This window comes from Cetorhinus maximus, chromosome 13, assembly GCF_964194155.1.
Source record: "Cetorhinus maximus chromosome 13, sCetMax3.hap1.1, whole genome shotgun sequence".
Lineage (NCBI taxonomy): Eukaryota > Metazoa > Chordata > Chondrichthyes > Lamniformes > Cetorhinidae > Cetorhinus > Cetorhinus maximus.
Genome location: NC_135891.1, coordinates 25,962,846 through 25,986,007, shown reverse-complemented (window position 1 = coordinate 25,986,007; position 23,162 = coordinate 25,962,846). Strand labels below are relative to the sequence as shown.

At 43.3% G+C, this 23,162-nt stretch overlaps 1 protein-coding gene across 3 annotated transcripts in view; it reads left to right on the top strand.

Annotated features, from left to right (window-relative positions):
- LOC144688497 (DNA (cytosine-5)-methyltransferase 3B-like) overlaps nucleotides 1-23,162 on the top strand; it is a 338,320-nt gene that overhangs the window by 289,127 nt on the left and 26,031 nt on the right. For all 3 annotated transcript variants that reach the window (XM_078555140.1, XM_078555141.1, XM_078555142.1), the window contains one exon: nucleotides 24-142. In XM_078555140.1, the coding sequence (XP_078411266.1) occupies nucleotides 24-142 (119 nt within the window). The remainder of the gene's footprint in view (nucleotides 1-23; nucleotides 143-23,162) is intronic.

The window sequence follows — 23,162 nt, the reverse complement described above, 5'->3', positions numbered from 1 at the left end:
TTTTGTATTAAAATGTTCTACAGTTTAGCAAAGTTAGGACCATAACGACCAGGTCGAACTCCATCAAGCAGGGCAAGGATCAGCATTTCCCAGTTATCATGAATGGGAAGGAGGATATTCTGTGGTGCACAGAACTGGAGAGGTGAGCCTTGCCAGCATTTCTTTTAAATGCATCTTTCACCCCCATTTTTAAACTTATTCTTTCCTGCCCCATTTCAGATTTGCTAAATCTATATCTATCCCTCCTTGTGGCCAGGTATTTGGCCTTTACTCAGTGTCCGACAGCATAACTTAAATCAAGGACATGCTGTGGGTGAACCCAGATTCTATTATTATCTGACACAGTGTGTCATTTTAGCTATGGATCACTGCGAAGCAATTCACAGGAATGGAAAGTCAGATACGATGGAATGCTGTAATGAACATCAGCTTTCTGAAAGTTTCCTTTATCTAGGCTGTCTTAGAAATTTGAAACCAGAAAACGTGTATAAACTTTTTCTAAAAACAAATGTGTACATGGTAATGTGAAAGTCCTTTTCAGTCACAGTAGGTCCACTTAACTTGTTTAAAGCTGCCTGTGACAAAGTAGTTATCGTCTCATAAAGTTTATTTAATTGAATCCAATAATGATAGGACATTGTCTAATCTCAGAACATCGCTACAGGAGCTCCTCAGGGTAGCGTTCTAGGCCAAACCATCTTCAGATGCTTCATCGATGACTTTCCCTGCATCATAAGGTCAGAATTGGAGATGTTCACTAATGATTGCACAATGTTCAGTACCATTCACAACTCCTCGGCTACTGAAATAACCTTTGTCCAAATACAGCAAGATCTGGACAACCTTTAGCCTTGGGCTGATAAGTGACAGTGATTTGTGCCATATAAGTGCCAGGCAATGACCATCTCCAACCCAAGAGAAAATCTAACCATCTCCCCATGACATTCAATGGCATTACCATCGTTGAATCCCCCACTAACAACATCATTGATCAGAAACTAAACTGGACCAGCCGTATAAATACTGTGGCTACAAGAGCAGTTTAGCGGCTAGGAATTCTGCAGCGAGTAACTCACCTACTGACTCCTCGAAGTCTGCCAACCATCTACAAGGCAGAAGTCAGGAATGTGATGGAATCCTCTTCAATTACCTGAATGAGTGCACCTCCAGCAACATTCAAGAAAGTCGACACCACCCAGGACAAAGCAGCCTGCTTGATAGCCACACCACACACCACCTTAAACATTCATACCCTCCATCACCGACGCACAGTGACAGCTGTGTGTACCACCTACAAGTTGCACTGCAGCAACTCACCAAGGCTCCTTCGACAGCAACTTCGAAGCCCCGTACTACCTAGAAGGACGAGGGTGGCAGACACATTGGAAAATCACCACTTGCAATTTCCCCTCCAAGCCAAACACCATCCTGACTTGGAACTATATCACTGATCCTTCACTATCGCTGGATCAAAATCCTGTAACTCACTTCCTAACAGCACTGTATGTGGACCTGCATGAAACAGACTACAGTAGTTCAAGAAGGGGGCTCACCACCACCTCCTCAAAGGCAATTAGGGATAAGCAACAAGTGCTGGCCTAGCCAGCAATGCTTTGATCCCATGAAGGAATTTTTAAAAAAAATCAACTTCTTCAGTGAAACTTCTTTCTTTGCTGATAGATCTGTTGCCTTTTTGATCCCAGCATACATACCCTAGCATTCTCTGTGTCGGACGACATCTGTATACTCTGGCAAAATTGTAACCAATAGTCATTGACACAGAGCCTCGCAGTCTGTTGGACTTTACTTCGAGCAGCTCTTAGTGCATTCAGAGTTTCCTCATCGGGAGCTCTCCTGTAATTAAATGGGAGTGGATCAGTTGACTTCAGTTATGGGTTCCATTACACTGATGTTCGCCTCAAAACAGTCAGCGTTTTTCCGCTATTGCATCTCATACGTTGACAGTGTGGTATTGGAAATGGTGTCTCGAAATAGGTTCCATTTCGCTTATGCACTCTGTGTGCGAATACTGAAGAGTACCTGTTCGTTTGAGTCGAGGATCTGTTGGTTCTTATCTGGGTAGGCAGTATAGCTGACATTGATATAAGGATGGTCTTTCTGTTTTGAATGAAAAAGCTGCAACCTAACCCTTGTGCACCACTCGGGAGTGATCTGTATCACAGTCAATACTATGATAGCTGTGTATGTTGAGAATACTGTTCAGAGAGTCACGTCTGGTGATGATCAAGTCCAGCTGGTGTCAATGTCTTGATCTTGGATGTCTCGAGGAGACATGCTCTGAAAGAAAGTGTTAGTTCACAAAGCTCATGGTCGCAGCAACACTCAAGTATTCTCAAGTATTTTTGCTTTTATCTCAAGTATTCTCTTTGTCCTTAATTCTCTTTCCCAAGCCATAATGTCCAAGGCAGGAGGGCCATGCCTCATGGCCCACGTCAACTCTTGCATTAAAATCCCCCAGTAGGTAAAGATGTTCTGACTTGGGGGTTCTGCTGATAGCGATGCCAAGCTTCTCGTAGAGCTTATCTTTCGCCTCTATAGTGGAGCATGGCGTTGGAGTATAGATACTGATGAGGTTAACCGGCTCTGTTGAATTTGAGAAGCTGATGGAGAAAACACATTCTGAACCACTTCTGGGGATTCTATCATCGAGAGCAGTGAGTCCCTTACTGAAAAGCCAATACCTTCTTTCTGACCTCTGCCCCTGAAGATGAAAATGTATTTTTTTTTTCAAGAGGTCCACCTTCAGTGAGCCTTGTCTCTTGTAGGGAAGCTATGTCAATGTTCAGCCTATCTGGTTCCATATCAATCACAGCTGTCTTGGAGGCATTTTTGACCAGCTGCAAGTCATTGCTGCATTGAAAACAAAGGCAAGGAAGGTCTACACCAACTGCAATAAACAGTTGGAGAGATGAGTGGAACACTACCTTCTGCTGTACTCCAGGGAGAATACAGTGACTGAAGAAGCTCTAGAACTTTAGAGATCCTGCCTGTCATAGAAGAGCTGGGTATCAAATCCACAGAGGAGGAGCTTAGCAAAGCTATTGACTCGCTTGCCATTGGCAAAGCTCCAGGTGCTGATGCTATACCGCCTGAACTCATCAAGGGAAATCAGCACTCCTGCAGCATCTATACACAAAGAGGAGGAGGAGGAAGGGAGGAGGCAATGTCAACAGCCATTTTCTGGCCAGACTGTCCATGGACAGCTCATCTGACTGTGATAACATTGAACGCAATCCCAATTTCCATTCACCAATAGTCCCAGTTTACTGTTTCCTTTTGTACTGACCATCATGACATCCAATAGGCCACAATGCAGAAATAAAAGCCACCACAAAATAAACATTCCAAACCAAATTTATAAATCAACCATCAACTAATCAACTAAGTTCTGCTGAAGAGTCACATGGACTCGAAATGTTGGCCCCGTCTTCCTCTCCACGGGTGCTGTCGGACCTGATGAGTTTTTCCAGCAATTTTTGTTTTTGTTTTTGTTTCAGATTTCTAGCATCTGCAGTATTTTGCTTTCATCAACTAATCAACTAATTTGTGGATTCTCTTAGTGCCTGTCTTCCAGGTCCCTAACCTGTCCTAGTGTTCCTATGCAGTGCTACACCAGTGGCTGTAGCATGTTTGGTGGAAGACTGCTGACTTCAGTGGGGGAATATCCAGTGGTCTTGGAGTATAAGCTGAAGCATCTCTTGGTCCAGTGGGCTACAGCAGTCTGGGCTGGCTAACTGACCAGCAATAGCAAGTGCATGGATGCAGTGGCAGGGGTGGGAGGACAATGCTGTCATCTGGGAGAGAACAGCAGGTTCATGCTGCATGGTGCCAGTGCCATTCCCCCAGGGTGGCACCTCAGTAATCCTAGTAACTCTGAAGAAGAGTCATAAGGCCTCAAAATGTTAACTCTGTTTTTCTCTCCACAGATGCTGTCAGACCTGCTGAGTTTTTCCAGCATTTCCTGTTTTATTTCAGATTTCCAGCATCCGCAATATTTTGCTTTTATATTAATCCTAATAACCTGTTGGAGGAAAGATTGCTGGACTACTGTACCCTCCTGCCAGTCCCTTTGAACACATATCCACAACTGAGATGGCAGCAAGCTGAGCTTGCATGACAGATTGTTGAATTTCTACTGTAGCACCCAGACGTTGGGTGGCTATTTCTTATGCTGGAATGGAGGCTGAGAGATCAACCATCAGACATTGCTTTATGGTTGAGTTGACAAGTGTGCGAATGGAGTTGGCCACCATTGATTTGGAATGTTTATTTTATGGTGGTTTTTATTTCTGCATTATGGCCTAGCGAGTACTGTGTTGGTCAGTAACAGAGGAAAACAGTGAAAATGGGACTGTGGTGGAAAGGATAGGCTCCAGGCTCTGCGCAAAGTGCTATGCAAAGTTGATGCTGGACTTCTCCATGTTCCTTGACTTTGAATGTAAGCTTTCTGGCAGGTCTGCCAATGTACTGATCATTTCTGTTTACATACCCATCAGCCATCATCTCTAGCCTGCCCCAGCAAAGTGCTCACCTGAGTCCGCTGCAGCAGAATTCATTTACAGTCTTACACAATGGGGACTGGCACCTGTGTTACAATACTGACCTGGCTGCAGGTCATTTGTTCCTGGTGTCTCACTATGTGCACATTGTACCTCTAAACTATCCTTGTAAGTTACACGTTGTCAGCATCTGTGAGTGGCTGCTCATGTGGTATTGAGTGATAGTGTTTCTTCATCATCATTGTCTTCTTGCTTTTCCACCACTGCTTGGCCAGGTGGCAGTTTTAGGGTATCTGAAAGGAGAAAGGCACAAGGCAGCATTGTAAATGAGGAGCAGGGCAAAGTAAGAGATGCATGCTCACACACCTGCAGCTTCTAAATCAGAAGAGATTTTGGGATAATGGAAAAGTGGGATGTGAAGAGACATTCAATGCCACAGATGGCAGCAATCATGTTAGTTAGCAGGTGGCATAAAGCTGACATGCTGCCTGCCTCAGAAGCAATGGCTATGGGTAAGTCGTGCATCGTAATCCCTGAGACCCGTTTGAGTGTTGTTGAGTTTTGCGCCCTATATTTTGCTGAATGACCAATTTGTGAAGGGGCCTCCAAACAGACGTTTGGCCCTTTATTTGCCTCTGCAAGGGGCTGTTTCAGACACAGGCCTTAGGCTCCTTTTTCTGGTTTTACCATATCTGGGGGGCACTGCACATCCGGTGTGGAATGTGCACATGCCTGCCTAACTGGAAGCTCTGGTACTCTCAAACCAATTTCTCAGCCTTGTTGTGCTACAGGACTTGTACTGTAAATATGTTTGAGTTTTATCTAGGACATCACTGCAGAGTTTATCAAAGTAGTGTCCTAGGCTCAACCATCTTCAGCTGCTTCATCAATGACCTTCCCTCCATCGTAAGGTCAGAAGTGGAAATGTTTCCAGATTATTGCACAATGCTTAACACCACTCATGACGATTCAGATACTGAAGCAGTCCATGCCCATATGCAGCAAGACCTGGACAACGCTCAGGCACGAGCTGATAAGTGGCAAGTTACATTCGCGCCACAAGTGCCTAGCAATGACCATCTCCAACAAGAGAGAATCCAGCAATCTCCCCTTGACATTCAATGGCATTACCATCGCTGAATCTTGCACTTTCAACATCCTGGGGTTATCATTGACCAAGAACTGAACTGGAACAGCTATATAAATACTGTGGCCTCAAGAGCAGGTCAGAAGCTGGGAATTCTGCATAGAGTAACTCACCTCCTGACTCCCCAAAGGCTGCCCACCATTAAAAGGCACAAGCCAGGAATGTGATGGAATACTCTCCATTTGCCTGGATGAGTGCAGCTCTAACAACATTCAAGAAGCTCGACACCATCCAGCAAAAAGCAGCCCACTTGATTGGCACTCCATCCACCACCTTCAACATCCACTCCCTCTGCCACAGACGCACAGTGGCAGCACTGTGCACTATCTATAAGATGCACTGCAGCAATTCACCAAAGGCTCCTTCAACAACACCTTCCAAACCCGTGACCTCTTCTACCTAGAAGAACAAGGGCAGCAGATGCATGGAAACACCACCACCTGCAAGTGCCCCTCCAAGCCGCACACTATTCTGACTTGAAACTATATCACCATTCCTTCCTTGTCGCTGGGTCAAATTCATGGAACACCTTCCCTTACAGCACTGTGGGTGTACCTACACCACATGGACTGCAGCAGTTCAAGAAGGCGGCTCACCACCTTCTCAAGGACTATTAGGGATGGGCAATGAATGCTGGCCTAGCCAGCAACCACCAAATCCTGTGAAAGAATTATTAAAAAAGACTTTGTCAAAAGAAAAAATATAACAGAATGCAGAGAAAATACAAATACATAGGATCAGAATAGATAGGTGGGATGGGATGAATTACTTTCTTCTGTGGTGTGATTTTTTAAGTACTTATGTGCTCATTTGAAGAACAGAATACGGTGTAGCCTTTTCCCTTCTGAATAAACAGGAAATCTATAGAATTCGCACAGCATATAATGTGACCAGTGCTGAGGGTTAATCCATTTTCTTTGACTGAAATGCTTTTAAAGATTATTGGAATTCCATCCTTGGAAATAGATTTGTATCATTCAACAGGTTATGAGCTTAAATGGCCCTTCATAATAATATGTCACCATTTTTCAGGGCATCTTTGCTCTTTATCTGTGTAATATGCGAGAGAACTTTATATTTGACAGGCTTCATTGCTCATCTGTAAAGTAATGCCATGTAGATTTTTATGAGTAAAGCTAGCTGACTTTAGTGTTCATGTACATCATGATCTGTGTAAGTTTGCATGAATGAAGGAATAGGGTTTGATAGTTATTGTAATGAGTGTAAGAGTGGCTAGATCAAGTGGATGACTTTTCAATTTGTGCACAGCTGCCTAAATGCCCTTGCCCTTTCTCATTACATATGCAAAAGTGGTGATAATGGGACAGAGCTACTGCTCCCGTAGTCACATTCCATACCTGTGTTAAGTAAGTAGAGATTTTTTACGTTTGAGTAGGAACGTTTTGTTAATTTAAGATTTGTAATATGGCCATTGCTAGTCCAACTAAGAAATGTAATCTCAGCTCATGCCGAATTTAATGCACTCTACCCATATCTAAAAGCTTGGGCCTCGTGTGCATCTTATCATGTTGCACCGGTTGAAGAAGGTATGACACCTGAATGTGTCAAACCTGGGTATGTCACAAGTCAAAGTATCACAGATTAGAAACAGGCCAGTGCCAACAAGCACAGGAAACAATCTCTAAACTGAAATAGGTAATCCCAAAGCCCACTTGATATTGGGCTTTGGGACTCAATTACATCAAACCGGCAAGACAAAACATATTCTAGACCTCTCCAGGAAGCCTACCAGTAAAGACCACATGAATTTCGGGCCAATGAAACAATGATAGCAGAGACCTATCAGAACAGCTGGTTAGGCTGTATGCAGACCTTGTTTTCCTGAATGCTGCTGCCCCAACACCAGCTGCATTGATGGTAAACCAAAATAAAAGCAAAATATTGTGGATGCTGGAGATCTGAAATAAAATTCAACAGGTCTGGCAGCCTCTGTGGAGAGAGAAACAGAGTTAATATTTCGAGTCCAATTTTAGTTCATGGTGAACCAGTTTGGTAAAGATTTGCAAATGTATAGGACTTAATGCCTGTTTCAGGTGCAGGCACTGAATGTCTATTTCAGCACCTATAATATTTGCCAGGTAGTGTACTTCCAGCTGAGAACGCAGGTATATGTGCCATATTGAACGCTTTTGCTATCTTGTTATACTTGTAAAGTGCTGCATCATTGAATTTCAAGGCCCACTTGTCCATTGTCACGACTCACGGAAGATAATGCGCTGCAATATCAAGCCCCACTGCTCCCCGAGCCGTGATATATGTGAAAAAGTTTGATCAACCCACCTAATTGTTTAAATTAGGTTAACAGAATACGAGCACCAGTTTTGTAAACTTAATAAGTAAATAACTGTTTATTGAACAAATTGTCTTTAACCAGTGGCAAAAGAAAGAAATGTGAACTGCTAATTTCTAACTTTATAACCTAAACTCTACCCCTTCTTAAATCCCTATACACACACACACAAGACTCATAAGGCACACAAAAAACAAGGATTTTAAGGGTGGGATAAGTAAGTTCAATAAATAGCACCAATCCCGAAGTACAGGATTTGATGGGTTGATTTTGATCGATGTCTTCCAAATTCCTTTCAGTTCTAGCAATTTCAGTCTTTAATTCACTGGTTGAGCACTTGCCTTTCAATGTCTCTAACAGTGATTTTCCCCTTCGCCTTTTGACAGGGCTTTTCAGAGAGAGAATGGATAGAGATATGAGGAGAAAAAGCCAGCTAGCTATTAATGTATAATTTCTGGAATCTTACACACACAGGAGAGAGAGGTTTTAGGTCTTTTTCTTTCATGCTAGGAGCTATTCTGCTGCACTGCTCTCACACAAAACATTGGTCACCTGGTCAGGAGCCAATTAAAATGTTGTTGTGAGGCAGCTCCCTTGGTCCAGGACTCCTTTCCGGTGCCATCCTGTCTTTCATGGTACACTCTGTTCCAGGACTACAACATTGTATATATATCTCATCCTGTTCCAGTGGACATGTCTTTCAACCTGCAGCCATTAATCACAGTCCAACAGAAAATAAAAAAGATGTTTTTTTACAACAATCCAACAGAAATAAAAATATATGTTCCTTCCACCATCATCAAAACTTGGGGAATAACTGAATAGATCTTATCTATCTACCTGAGTTCTGATGAAGAGTCATTCGGACTCGAAACGTTAACTCTGTCTTCCTCTCCACAGATGCTGTCAGACTTGCTGAGATTTTCCAGCAATTTTTGTTTTTGTTATCTATCTACCTGATTGACTAAATGTAAACATATCAAAAGTTGTTTGATTCAATGAGTAACCACTAAAAACAAATGAACAGCAATACAAAACAGCAATCAAACCACATAATTTATTTTTGATACCTATCATTCCTGAACTTACAAATAGCATACTTCTTGCATAGAATCTGTGGGACCGAAGTATGCCATTCATCTCAACTAGTCTATATTGGTGTTTATACTCCACATTAGCCTCCTTCCACTATAATTGCTTCTTCCCACCCTGCCCTTACATCCCTTTATGGCCTACCCTTCATTTATGCATCAGGCCTTCTCTGAAGGTGTCAGTGCTATTTGCTTCAACCACTCCATGTGGCAGCAAGTTCCACATTCCATCTATGGTTCATGTAAAGAAATTTATTCTAAATTCTTTTTATGATTTGTAAGTGGCTATCTTATATTGTTCACCCTTTTTCTGGACTTTCTCATAAGTGCAAACAGTTTCTCCATGTCAAAACACTATAACCGTAAAGACAACTATCATATAAAAACAAAAAGCTAAAAGCTTTTTTCTGCCGAAGGGTCATGAAGACCCGAAACGTTAACTGATTTCTTCTCCACCGATGCTGCCAGACCTGCTGAGTTTTTCCAGGTAATTCTGTTTTTGTTTAAGACAACTATCAAGTCTGCTCTTCATTTTCCCTTTTCCAAAGAAAAGAGCCTCAGTCTCTCAGTCTTCCCTGTTGGTTTCATCCCCCCCCACCCCAATTCTGGTGCTGTAATTGTAAATCTTTTATGCATTTTTCTAGTGCTCTGGGCAAGCTTAGGAAAGAGGTACTAAAGACAACTAGGAAGGTAAAGAGGAGATACAAAATCAAAGTATAAAAGAATATAAAAAGAAATAATAAAATATATTCTATAGGCACATAAGTGATAAAGGGAGAATTACAATAGAGATAAGGTCATTAAAGCATGATCATGATAAACTCACAGGAGATATTACTAAAGAAAGAAACAAGAAAGAAATTAAGAAGGAAAGATTTTCATTTATATAGCATGTTTCATGACCTCAGGACATCCCAAAGTGCTTTGCAACCAATGAAGTATTTTTGAAGTATAGTCACGGTTCTGATATAGTGATGTTGATTGAGAGGTAAATATTGGCCAGGATTCCAGGGATAACTCCCCTGTTCTTCTTCTAGGAAGTACCCTTGAGTCTTTCATACTGAACTAAGAGGACAGATTGGGCCTCAGTTTAATGTCTCACCTTAAAGGCAGCACCTCCACAGTACTGACACTGGAGTGTCAGTCTAGGTTTTTGTGCTCATGGCTCTGGAGTGGGACTTGAACCAACAACTTTCTGACTCAGAGATGAGAATTCTACTCATTGAGGCACTGCTGACACTAAAATACATGGATTCTAAATAGTAGGAGGTAATCAAATCCCTCAAATAATTTTAGGAAGCATTTTTCAGTGGTGATCAATTTTTCATTTACTTGAAACTTTACTGGTAAAAGCAACAGTTTTATTTTCAGGAATCTAGAAAAAATAAATTTAAGAATGAAATGTTTTTTCTTACTTAGATTTGCATATACAATGTTATAAATCCCTGGAAAATGTTTTCTCTTCTGCTTTGGGAGCCTTAGTCTAGATTTTAAGTGCTTTATGAAAGCTTCAATTACTGGGTTGGCATTGTTGCCCATTTCTTCTGTAAATACCTTTGTTCCTCCAAATGGCTGCTATCCATGCCAGTCAAGATAAATCTCCTCGATTTTCCAATTGAATTTCCACGAACATGCTGAAGTTATAAGAGCACGATCAGTTCCGCTCTACAGGAGCCCAATCCTACTAAGAGTCAGTCTAAGTCTGTCCTAAATCATCTGCCAATTCTTCGTTGTCTGATCTGTCTCATCCCATCCTGGTCTATTCTGAAAGATTCCCAGTCTGCTCTGATCTGCCTGAAGTTATTTCTGGCCTGTTCAACGTCATTTTTGTCTTCCATGGAAGCCTTTGTAGGTCCACCCACTTTCAATCTGTCCAGAGCCATAACCAAATCCTTGCCCCACATCTTGTCCCCTTTTCCCCCCACCCCCAGAAAGCCAAATCACTTCATCCAGTTTTCTCATCATCTATTGCTGTTTTTAATTCCCTATTGTTGTTGCCAACTATACGATCACAGCTAGTGTTGCCAAGTGTGGTAGAAAATCTGAAAATAGCTGGTGAGAAAACCACAGGTAAAGAAGATGCAGAGGAAAATGGTTTACAGCCGACCATGGCAGGTTGAGACAGGCTAGAAATAACTGTACAGAGTGTGGATAGTATTGTGAAATGTTAATCCACTCAGCTCAGTGGTTTACTTGCCAATTTCAAGTGTTTCCATTCCAATCTCTGATGGCCTATCTGCTTGCTCGTACAGTCAACAGCTACAAGGCCTTCCTGCCTCAAATGCCTTCCAACCTGCCCTTGTGCTCTGATCACTCAGCCCAAATTATTCCCAGCCCACCTATTCACCCATCCATTCAAGGTGCCCTTCAGATTATCGGCCTGTCTAATCTGCTTAACATTCCATCTATTCATTCATCCCCATACCCTGAATGCTTCCTTACCTGCTTTCCTTAACTGATCATTAGAATGCTACATGAAATTTACTTACATAGACTATTCAAAACAGAATATAATTGCAAAACTTTTGTTCAGTTTTTGAATGCTAACAAAGTTCTTTTGTATTCTTTTAATAAAGCCAAGTCATCATATGACTATCATTAAGAAAGTCTAAAAGTATGATTGAATAATGTACGAGTTGCACCAATTACCCAGAGGTATGCTATAGCATTTATAGAATGGATCCACTGCAATCAAAGTATTGATTATTGTAGTCACAATCATCAAAGATATACTATTAATTAGCAGTTTATTTTTCATGAGTATAATTTAGGCCTGAATTTTCTGGGCCCTTTGGGAGTGGGTGGGGCGGCGGGAAGGCATTGGTGGGGGGAGTGGGTGCCTGATGCCTTCCTGTTGCCATGCCTTTTTGCCATCAGCGGGAAAGGTGACAGATCGGTCACTCGTCGGGAGCCTAATTGAAGCACTTACCACCTTGTTGGGCATTTAGCCCATGTCAGGAAAGCCAGCCACCAGGCGGGGAGATGGCCAGGTGAAACCTGGCAGCCTTCCAGTAGGTTCTGGGGGACCCTCCTTTATGGGCACTCCATGCTTAATGACCCTAACCCCCTCCACCCTTCCCTGACTGACCCCTGCATCCCCCAACCCCACTTATCCGTCTTAGGGGAACGTCGCCATTGAGGTGCCCACTCCCTGGGGATGCAGCCTCAGAACTGATGCTTCTGAGCCACAGGCCCTCTGATTGGGTCAGCAGCTCTTGGGAGCGGACTTCTACAGCAACCTAGCAGTGGCCTCTTAATTGGCTGCCACCGCTCCTGCTTTCGGCCCCAGCAGGGGGACTTCAATGTCAGCCACAAATTCAACCCCAAGTCCAAACTGCAGAATGTTAATGTACTTTTAGAATCAATTTAATCTTATTTTTAATATAATAAAACAGCATACTAACTTTTGAGTTCCATGCCAATGACTTAGAAATTGAGACTACAAGTAAATTTATTTGCACTCTTTACCAACTCTATCGTAACTCCTAATCATAATGTGCTCCGTGAGTAGTCTATAGACGATTACACTCCTGAAAGATTCACAGCCAGAATGCCTTTATTCCTTTGTAATTGAGTATTTTGCCTTGAACACAAAACACCCTTTGAAATCTTCCACTGGGGTTACAAACAAGTGGCTCTACATCTTGAAGTTCCCTGTAACTGTGATCAGTTACTTATGGCTGAAACAGGAAAACTGTTTTATTTCTTGGCTGCCTTGCTTTTATCCAGCATTCCATCCAGCAGAGAATACTGAAACTGCCACAACTAAGGAAAGCTCAAGCAAACAGCAGTTTTGAAACTCAATCGGTTTTGTAACTAAGGCACTAAGGGTGGGAACCTGAGTGTAGATTCAGAAAGAAGAAAAGTAAAACTGGAAATAGAAGACAGGAAATTAGCAAGAGAGTATAGAAGGTTGAGGAAAGAAAGACTAGGAATTAAATAACAAAGGAGTTGTTCAGTGATTAGTAGTAAATATTCAATGTAAGGAATCAAGTGAATAAGGCAGATGAACTGAAAGCACAGAAAGACCTTTGGAAGCATGATATCATGGCTATTACTGAAACATGGCTTAAAGAAGGAGCAGGAATGGCCACTCATCACTCCTGGTTATAGAGTTTTCAGATGGGATGGAGAGGGGGTTAAAAATGGAGGGGATGATATGCTAGAAGGTGCATCAAATGAAGCCATGTGGGTTGAACTGAGGAACAAAAAGAGGGGCAATCACATTGCTGGGAATAAATTATAGATCCCAAACAGTCATGAGGGAGATAGCAGAGCAAATACGTAAGCAAATTGTTGAGAACAGCAGAAGCAAAGGGACAGTAATAATAGGGGCGTGGGGGGGGATTTCAACTATCCCAATATTACCTGGGATAAATACAGTGTAAAAGGCACAGAACTTAGTCAGTACATAGCATGCCCAACAAGACGAGGGGTAGTTCTGGACTTAGTTTTAGAGAATGAATCTGAGAAGGGGGAAGAGGGGGAACATTTTAGTGGTAGTGATCATAATTCAGTTAGATTTAGCATAGTAATGGAAAACGATAAAAATAGACCAAGAGTAAAAGTTTTAAACTGGAAGAAGGCCAATTTGACTAAACTGAGGTGTGATCTGGCAAAAATGGACTGGAAAGAGCTACTTGAAGGAAAATCAGTGTCAGAGCAGTGAGAGGCATTCGAAGAGCTAATGAAGGGTGAAAAATATTTTCCCACAAAAAAAGAATGGAATTCACAAATGTAGCCGCTCCTCCACCCCATGCAAAGATGTTTTATAAATACATAAAAATCAAGAGGATAACTCAGGAAAGAATAGGACCAGTTGGACACCACGATGGTAACTTATGTGGAGGTGGAAGATGTGGGCATCGTTCTTAATATTTTGCATGTACTCACAAAAGAGAGGGACAAAATAGTTAAGGAGGAGGAATGTGAAATATTGGATGGCCTAAACATAGTGAGGGAGGAAATATTAAGGTATTTAGCATCCTCAAAAAAAGTGGATAAATCCCAATGCCTGAGTTAAATGTATCCTAGGTAACAAAGCAAGGGAACAAATTGTGGAGGCTCTCACCGTCATTTTTCAATAATCTGTGGCAACAGACGTGCTGCCACATAACTGGGGAGATGCTGACGTTGTACCATTTTTTAAAAAGAAAGGAAGGGATAGCCTGAGTAATTACAGGACAGTAAGCCTAACTGCAATGTTGGGCCAATTATTGGAAAAAATTCTGAGACAGTAGAAATTGTCATTTAGAGATTAATCGAGGACAGTCAGCTTGGATTTGTTAAGGTGTTAGGAGTCCACATCTCCAAGAACTATATGCTTTTTAAAACATTGAAGGGAGCTTGAATTATTTGGACACTCTCCTGAGATTTTTTTTTCTAAAAGGCTACAAGTTCACTTTGGTCTGTGAGCAAGTTGCTTTTTCCAAGAAATCACATGATTTCAGCTAAGTGACCCAGCAAGACACTTGGGGAGATGAGTTATTTTGTTTACTTGAGTTAAAGTAAAATAAACTGCTATTGCCAGGCTGTGCGCTCCTGCTGATTGGCTAAAAAACACCTGGCCTGGGAGAAATTCTATCTGTACATGTTTTTTGAACTCAGTGCGTGTCTTGGGAGCAACTGTGAAGGAAGGTTGCTCCTCTCTCTCTCTTTCTTTCTCTCTCCCTGTAATGCCTGCAGTCCAAAATGGGTGTTCATCTTCAGTCAGAATAACTCCTCACATCAGTATAACTCGTCTGTATTTAAGAGCCTATGAAACTGAAACAAGTGAGAGTTAGCACAGTGTTTCACCGAAGATCCTTTGGAAAGGACTTCCAGACAACTACTGTGACCAGCGGTTGTCTTCATGTGTAGGAACACCAAATGGACAGATTTAAGGCCTTTTCAAACTTTATCCTTTTTCATAAAGTGTTCCCTTACACCAACATCTGCAGAGATCTTATTTGTTGGGTCCTTTGTTTTGTGTGAGTGTGTGTGTTGGGATTTTTAAAAAGTTAAATCATTACACTTCCGGATTACAAATTATATGTTAATCAGTTTTGCAACTTGTTTTAAAAAATAAGTTTCATTTCATAATAACTCAATAATTCCAAGTTTAGTGAAAGAAGCCTGGTAAGTCTCATTTATTCTGGGTCTAACAGTAGTGAAGGTAAACAGTTGGCCATTTTGGTGAGTGATTTAAACATTTACACTTATGGTGCGATCAATGGGTAGTGGGGCTAGAGAAACTGCACACTCCTCCCATCCTGGTTGTAGCCTAAGGAATATCATGTCTTACTAATTTGCCTGAATTTTATGAGGACGTAACAAGGAAGGTCAATGAGTGTTGTGCATTTGATGTAGTCTGCATCAACTTTAGCAAGGATTTTGACAAGTTGCCACATAACAGACAGGACAGAGAATTAAAAGCTCAGGGGATCGAAGGTAAAGTGGCACGTTGGATGCAAAATGTTCTTTTTTTTTTATTTGTTCATGAGATGTGAGCATTGTGGCTAGGCCAGCATTTATTGCCCATCCCTAATTGCCCTTGAGAGGGCTGCCTTCACAGGCTTTGGGGAGGCAGGATGTGAGTTACTCTCTGCAGAATTCCCAGCCTCTAAAGGTCCATAGTGCCTCATGGATGCCCAGTTTTGTGTTGCTAAATCTGTTTGAAATCTATCCCATTTAGCACGGTGGTCATGCCACACAACACGATAGAGGGTATCTTCAATGTGAAGGGGGACTGTCTCCACAAGGACCATGCAGTGGTCACTCCTACCAATACTGATATGGACAAATGCATCAGCGGCAGATGGATTGGTGAGGACAAGGTTAAGGTTCTTTTCTCTTGTTGGTTCCCTCACCAGCTGCCGCTGTGTTTTGATACAACTGTGTGACTTGCTAGGCCCTTTCAGAGGCATTTAAGAGTCAAGCACATTGCTGTGGGTCCAGAGTCACATGTAGGCCAGACCAGTTAAGGACAGCAGATTAGTAAACCAGATGGGTTTTGATGATAATGGACAATGGTTTCATGGTCATTATTACCAAGATTAGCTTTTAATTCCATATTTATTAATTGAATTTAAATTTCACCAGCTGCCGTGATGGGATTTGAACCCGTGTCCCCAAAGCATTATTACCACTACGCCACCATATTCCCATGTCTCAGTGGCGGGAAACAAAGGGTTCGGATTGATGGATGTTTTTTGATTGCAAAAGCTATTTCCATTGGAATTTTGCAGGGCTCAGTACTGGGTCCTCTGCTGTTGTATTATATATCAGTGATTTAAACTTATGTGTAGGAGGCATGATTAAGAAGTTTACAGATGATACAAAAATCGGCCGTGTGGTTGACAGTGAGGAAGAAATCTGGGGACTGCAGGAAGATATCAATGGACTGGTCAGATGTGCAGAAAAATGGCAAATGGAATTCAATCCAGAGAAATATGAGGTAATGCAATTGGAGAGGACAAACAGGCAAGGGAATACACAATAAATGGTAGGAATTTGAGAAGTGTAGAGGAACAGAGGGTCTTTGGAGATCCCTGAACGAAGTTTGACAGGTAGATGAGGCAGTCAAGAAGGCGTATGGGATACTTTCCTAATTGGCCAAGGTTTAAGAGTATAAGAGCAAACAGGTTGTGCTAAAACTGTATAAAACACTAGTTAGGTCTCAGCTACAGTACTGCGTACAGTTCTGTTCATTGCATTACAGGAAGGTGATCATAGTAGAGAGTTATGAGGAAAGATTAGATAGGCTGGGGTTGTTTTCTTTGCAATAGAGGAGGCTGAGGGGAGATTTAATTGAAGTGTGTAAAATTATGAGGGGCCTAGATAGAGCAAATAGGATGGACCTCCCTTAGCACCGGGATCAATAACCAGAGGGCATAAATTTAAAGTAATTTGCAGAAGGATTAAAGAAGAGTTGAGAAGTTTTTTTTAAACCCAGAGGATGGTGAAGATCTAGAACTTATTGCTTGAAAGGGTGGTAAAAGTATAAACCCTCATCATATTAAAAAAAACACTTGGATATTCACTTCAAGAGCCATAACTAGAGAGCTACAAACCAAGATATGGCATGTAGGATCAGACTGAGTAGCTTTTTTCAGCTAGCAAGGTCACAATGGGCTGAATGGCCTGCTTCTGAGCTGTAAATGTTTCTAAGGGTAAAATTTTCCGCTTCTGCCACTGGCGGGAAGCATGGTGGTTGGGGGCACTATATTTGGTGTGATGGCAATTTTGTTCTCCCAACTTTGGCGGGTTAAAGGCAGGTTGAGTTTCCTGCTGATCTATGTTAGGAACCACAATTGCATCTCATGAATGCTCATTATAAGGCCAGCTTGCCAGAATTATGTTCCCCCTCCAACTTAAATGCCCTATAAGCAGATAATTAGCGTGGTCTGTTTCCCAACTGTATATAAGTGGCTTGCACCTGGTGAGCTTCAGTTCATCCAAGACTTGGAGGTCAGTAGATACTGATTTCGCCTACTTTAAGAGCGTTGCTGTGAGATATTGGGTGCCTGCAACACAAGCTGCTCAAAGGCCACGCACAGGAGGCAAGACCAGCTAGAAGGGGAGAGATAGAGGCAGGACTGGGTTGGGGAGGGGAAGTGTGTGGAACACGAGGGGGGCTAAAATGGAGGCAGGACGCGGGGACGGGGGTGTATGGAACACGAGATGGGAGATGGGAGACAGGCAGGACTGATGGGGCGGTGTGGTACAGAAGACTGGAGTGGGGAGGCAGAGGCAAGGAAAAAGGGTGGTCAAGGAACAGAGTGGAGTAGTGAATAGGGGCAAGAGTTATAAGACTGTCCAAGAAAGAGTCAGATACCATCCACAATGCCTCATAGATGCCCAGACTTGAGTTGCTAGATCTGTTTGAAATCTATCCCATTTGGCCCAGTGGCAGTGCCACACAACACGATGAAGGGTACCCTCAATGTCAGGGGTATATTGAAGAGACTGTCCTGAGACCGAAACCATGCTGTAAGGTGCACATTGAAGAGACTATCCTGGGGCAGAGGCCACGCTGTCGAAGGCATATTGAAGAGACTCTCTTGGGGCTGCATGGGCCATGTTATAGGCCTCTGCATGGTACGCATGTCTTGGTCCCAGTCTTTGGTGGGGGAAAGGCGTCTCTGGGCAGTGACGGTTGTGCACAGTATGGGGTGCAGGGTGTGGTCAGTCACATAAGGAATTTGGTTCTGGGGTTTCGAATCATGGTTTCTTTTTATTCATTCATGGGATGTGGGCTTTGCTGGCTAGACCAGCATTTATTGCCCATCCCTAGTTGCCCTTGAGAAGGTGGTGGTGAGCTGCCTTCTAGAACCCAAGCAGTCCATGTGGTGTAGGTAGATCCACAGTGGTGTTCCAGGAATTTGACCTAGCAACAGTGAAGGAACAGCGATATATTTCCAAGTCAGGATGGTGAGTGACTTGGAGGGGAACTTCCAGGTGATGGTGTTTCCATCTATCTGCTGCCCTTGTCCTTCTAAATGGTAGTGGTCGTGGGTTTGGAAGGTGCTGTCGAAGGAGCTTTGGTGAATTCCTGCAGTTTGTCTTGTAGATGGTACACATTGCTGCTACTGTGTGTCGGTGGTGGAGGAAGTGACTCTTTGTGGATGTGGTGCCAATCAAGTGAGCTGCTTTGTCCCGGATGATGTCCAGCTTCTTGAGTGTTGTGGGAGCTGCACTCATCCAGGCTAGTGGGGTGTATTCCATCACACTCTTGACTTGTGCCTTGTAAATGGTGGATAAGCTTTGGGGAGTCAGGAGGTGAGTTACTCGTCGCACGATTTCTAGCCTCTGATCTGCTCTTGTAGCCACAGTATTTATATGGCTAGTCCACTTCGGTTTCTAGTCAATGGTAACCCCCCAGGATGTTGACAGTGGGGGATTCAGTGATGGTAATGCCATTGAACATCAAGAGGCGATGGTTGGATTCTCTCTTGTTGGAGATGGTTATTGCCTGATACTTGTGTGGCATGAATGTTACTTGCCACTCGTCAGCCCAAGCCTGGATATTGTCTAGGTCTTGCTGCATTTGGACATGGGCTGCTTCAATATCTGAGGAGTTGCAAATGGTGCTGAACATTGGGCAATCATCATGAACATCCCTACATCTGACCTTATGATGGAGGGAAGGTCATTAATGACGCAGCTGAAGATGGTTGGGCCGAGGACACTGCCCTGAGAACCTCCTGCAGTGACGTCCTGGAGTTGAGATGATTGACCTCCAACAATCACAACCATCTTTCTTTGTGCTAGGTATGACTCCAGCCAACGGAGAGTTTTCCTCCTGATTCCCATTGACTCCAGTTTTGCTAGGGCTCCTTGATGCCACACTTGGTCAAATGCGGCTTTGATGTCAAGGGCAGTCACTCTCACCTCACCTCAGGAGTTAGCTCTTTTGTCCATGTTTGAACCAAGGCTGTAACGGGGTCAGGAGCTGAGTAGCCCTGGTGGAACTCAAACTGGGCATCAGTGAGCAGGTTATTGCTAAGCAAGTACAGCTTGATAGTACTGTTGATGACCTCTTCCATTACTTTACTGATGATTGAGAGTAGACTGATGGGGTGGTAATTGGCTGGGTTGGATTTGTCCTGCTTTTTGTGTACAGGACATACCTGGGTAATTTTCCACAAAGCCAGGTAGATGCCAGTGTTGTAGCTGTACTGGAACAGCTTGGCTAGGGGCACAGCAAGTTCTGAAGCACAAGTCTTCTGTATGATTGCTGGAATATTGTCAGGGCCCATAGCCTTTGCAGTATCCAGTGCCTTCAGCCATTTCTTGATATCACGTGGAGTGAATTGAATTGGCTGAAGACTGGCATCTTTGATGTTGAGGACCTCCGGAGGAGGCCGAGATGGATCATCCACTCAGCACTTCTGGCTGAAGAATGTAGCAAATGCTTCAGCCTTATTTTTGCCCTGATGTGCTGGACACCTCCATCATTAAGGATGGCGATATTTGTGGAGCCTCCTCCTCCAGTGAGTTGTTTAATTGTCTACCACCATTCACGACTGGATGTGGCAGAACTGCAGAGCTTAGATCTGATCCGTCAGTTATGGGATCGCTTAGCTCTGTCTATCACTTGCTGCTTATGCTGTTTGGTACGCAAGTAGTCCTGTGTTATAGCTTCACCAGGTCGACACCTCATTTTTTTTAGGTATGCGTGGTACTGCTCTTGGCATGTCCTTCTGCACTCTTCATTGAACCAGGGTTGATCCCCTGGCTTGATGGAAATGGTAGAGTGGGGGATATGCCAGCCCATGAGGTTAAAGATTGTGTTAAGAGTACAATGCTGCTCTGCTGATGGCCCACAGCACCTCATGGATGCCCAGATTTGAGTTGCTAGATCTGTTCGAAATCTATCCCATTTAGTACGGTGGTAGTGCCACACAACAGGATGAAGGGTACCCTCAAGGTGAAGGAGGGACTTTATCTCCACAATGACTGTGTAATGGTCACTCCTACTGATACTGTCATGGACAGATGCATCTACAGCAGGCAGGTTGGTAAGGATTAGGTCAAGCATGTTTTTCCCTCTTGTTAGTTCCCTCACCACCTGCTGCAGACCCAGTCTAGCAGCTATGTCATTTAGGGCTCGGCCAGCTTGGTCAGTAGCGGTGCTACCGAGCTAATCTTGGTGATGGATGTTGAAGTTCCCTATCCAGAGCCCATGCTGCGCCCTTGCCACCCTCAGTTCTTCCTCCAAGTGGTGTTCAACATGGAGGAGCACTGATTCATCAGCTGAGGGAGGGCGGTACATGATAATCAGCAGGAAGTTTTGCTTGCCTGTGTTTGACCTGATGCCATGAGACTTTATGGGGTCTGGAGTCGATATTGAGGACTCCCAGGGCAACTCCCTCCCGACTGTATACCACTGTGCCGCCACCTCTACAGGGTCTATCCTACCAGTAGGACAGGACATACCCAGGGATGGAGATGGTGATGTCTGGGACATTATCTGTAAGATATGATTCCGTGAGGATGACATTGTGACGCTGTTGCTTGACTAGTCTATGAGACAGCTCAACTAATTTTGGCACTAGCCCCCAGATGTTAGTAAGGAGGGTCGACAGGACTGTTGTCATTTCCGGTGCCTAGGTCGATGCCGGGTGGTCTGTCCGGTTTCATCCTTTTTTGTGACTTTGAGAGTTTTGACAGCTGAGTGGCTTGCGAGGGCATTTAAGAGTCAACCACATTGCTTTGGGTCTGGAGTAACATGTAAGCCAGACCAGATAAGGACTCAGATTTCCTTCCCTAAAGGGCATTAGTGACCCAGATGGGTTTTTACGACAATTGACAATGGTTTCATGGTCATCATTAGACGTTTAATTCCAGATTTTTATAGAATTCAAATGCCACCATCTGCTGTGGCGGGATTCGAACACAGAGCATTACCCTGAGTCTCTGGTTACTAGTCCAACGACAATACCACTACGCCACCACTTCCGTATATTGTGAGATAAAGGGCACAGTCATGTTCAGGAGAGGTATCTGAATCCTGTAAGTCAGTAGCTGAAAAGTCATGGGGGTATAATGGATAGTCTCATGGGTGGTCCTGAAAGGTAAGGGTACATGTGGCCTCAAGAAGCACTTGGGGAGCAGGGGGGGGATGATGGGGAGTGCAGTCGGGTCATTTGGCAGGGGGAACAGGAATATCCACATGGACAATAATCTGGTCAAGGGTAACGGGGAGGCTGAATAATGACAGGAGAATGGGAATTAGGAGGCGGTGAATATGAAGGGGGACGGGAGGAACTTGGTGGGTGATAGGGGGAGGTTGAAAGGTGGTCTCATGGACGAAAGTTAGCAGCATAATTTTCGATCTCACCTAAGATTGACATAATTCAAAAAACAAGCTAGAAAAGAATTGATCAGGGAGGGATCTCTGGGTATCTGGAAGGAGTTTAGCACAGCAATTTTTGGCGATTGAAGGGGCACCTTAAAATGTCCTTCTCAAACCATGGAGAGCATGGCTCAATTAAGTGTTGGACTTGAGGGTTTGATGCACAATAAATTGAGCTTGTCTCCTTTACTAATGGTGCGTATTCAGGTGAGAAACCATTAAGTTTAGATGCTGCGGTGCATATGGTCTTAATTAGCATCTGACCCTTCCAGAGGCATGTGAGAATGGATATAGGGTTAAACAATCAAGGCCAAATCTGCTGCACAGAAGCAACATGGACACTACAAGCCTCCTTGTTCCCAGTATACTTGTCAAGGCATTCAAGGCATCATGCTTGCAGTTATGCCATAAGTGCAAGAATTGGGTATTGATAGTTACTGTCAAGGCCATTGAAGGACAACCACCAGAAGTCTGACAGTGGATTATAAGACTTGGGTCCAATTAAGACAAGTGTTTTGTCACTTCTTAACAATTAAGAATACACACACATACAGCTATCTGCTTCTGAACCCTAGCTTCCTGTGTAAAAAAACAGAAGGTTCCATTATTCCTTATTCTACACCAGAGGGCAATACATCCAGGACTTAGCACATCCTACTATCAGGTTTTTTTATATAACACTTCTTTTTACCTAAAATGTCCTTTTACAAAAAAGCATAAACGTTAAGCACAAACATCACATCTCCTCCCCCTTTAGCCAGGAACAAATCAGTCAGGCGGTTTGTACATTTGCTTTGCTCTAGAGAGGAGTGTTGGCTTAGGTGTCTCGGTTTGTTTGTTTAGAAATGGAAGGTTCTGTGTTCCACTTGTTTCTGTTCAGGTTCAACAGTTGCAGCTACAGGTGCTACAGGTTTATCAGTTGAATCAAGTTGGGTTTCACCAGCTGGAGCAGGTGTTTCCCAGAAATCTTCCACTGTGACTGGAGATCCCTGGAAATTCGGTTCCTTGGATTTGGCTTCTCTAATCTGGTCAGTGTGTCTCTTCCAGATTTCACAGGAAGATTCAACATAATAGGTCAGTGATCCTTGACACTTGATGATTTTTCCCAGAAGCCACTTTGGTGTTCCACAGTAATTTCGGACCCAAACAGACTGATCCATATTAAACTCATGAGCTGGTTTACTTGTGTCATGTGACCTTTTCTGATCAAGTTGCCTTGAACCAATCTTTCCTTTCAAATCCGGGCACAGCCAAT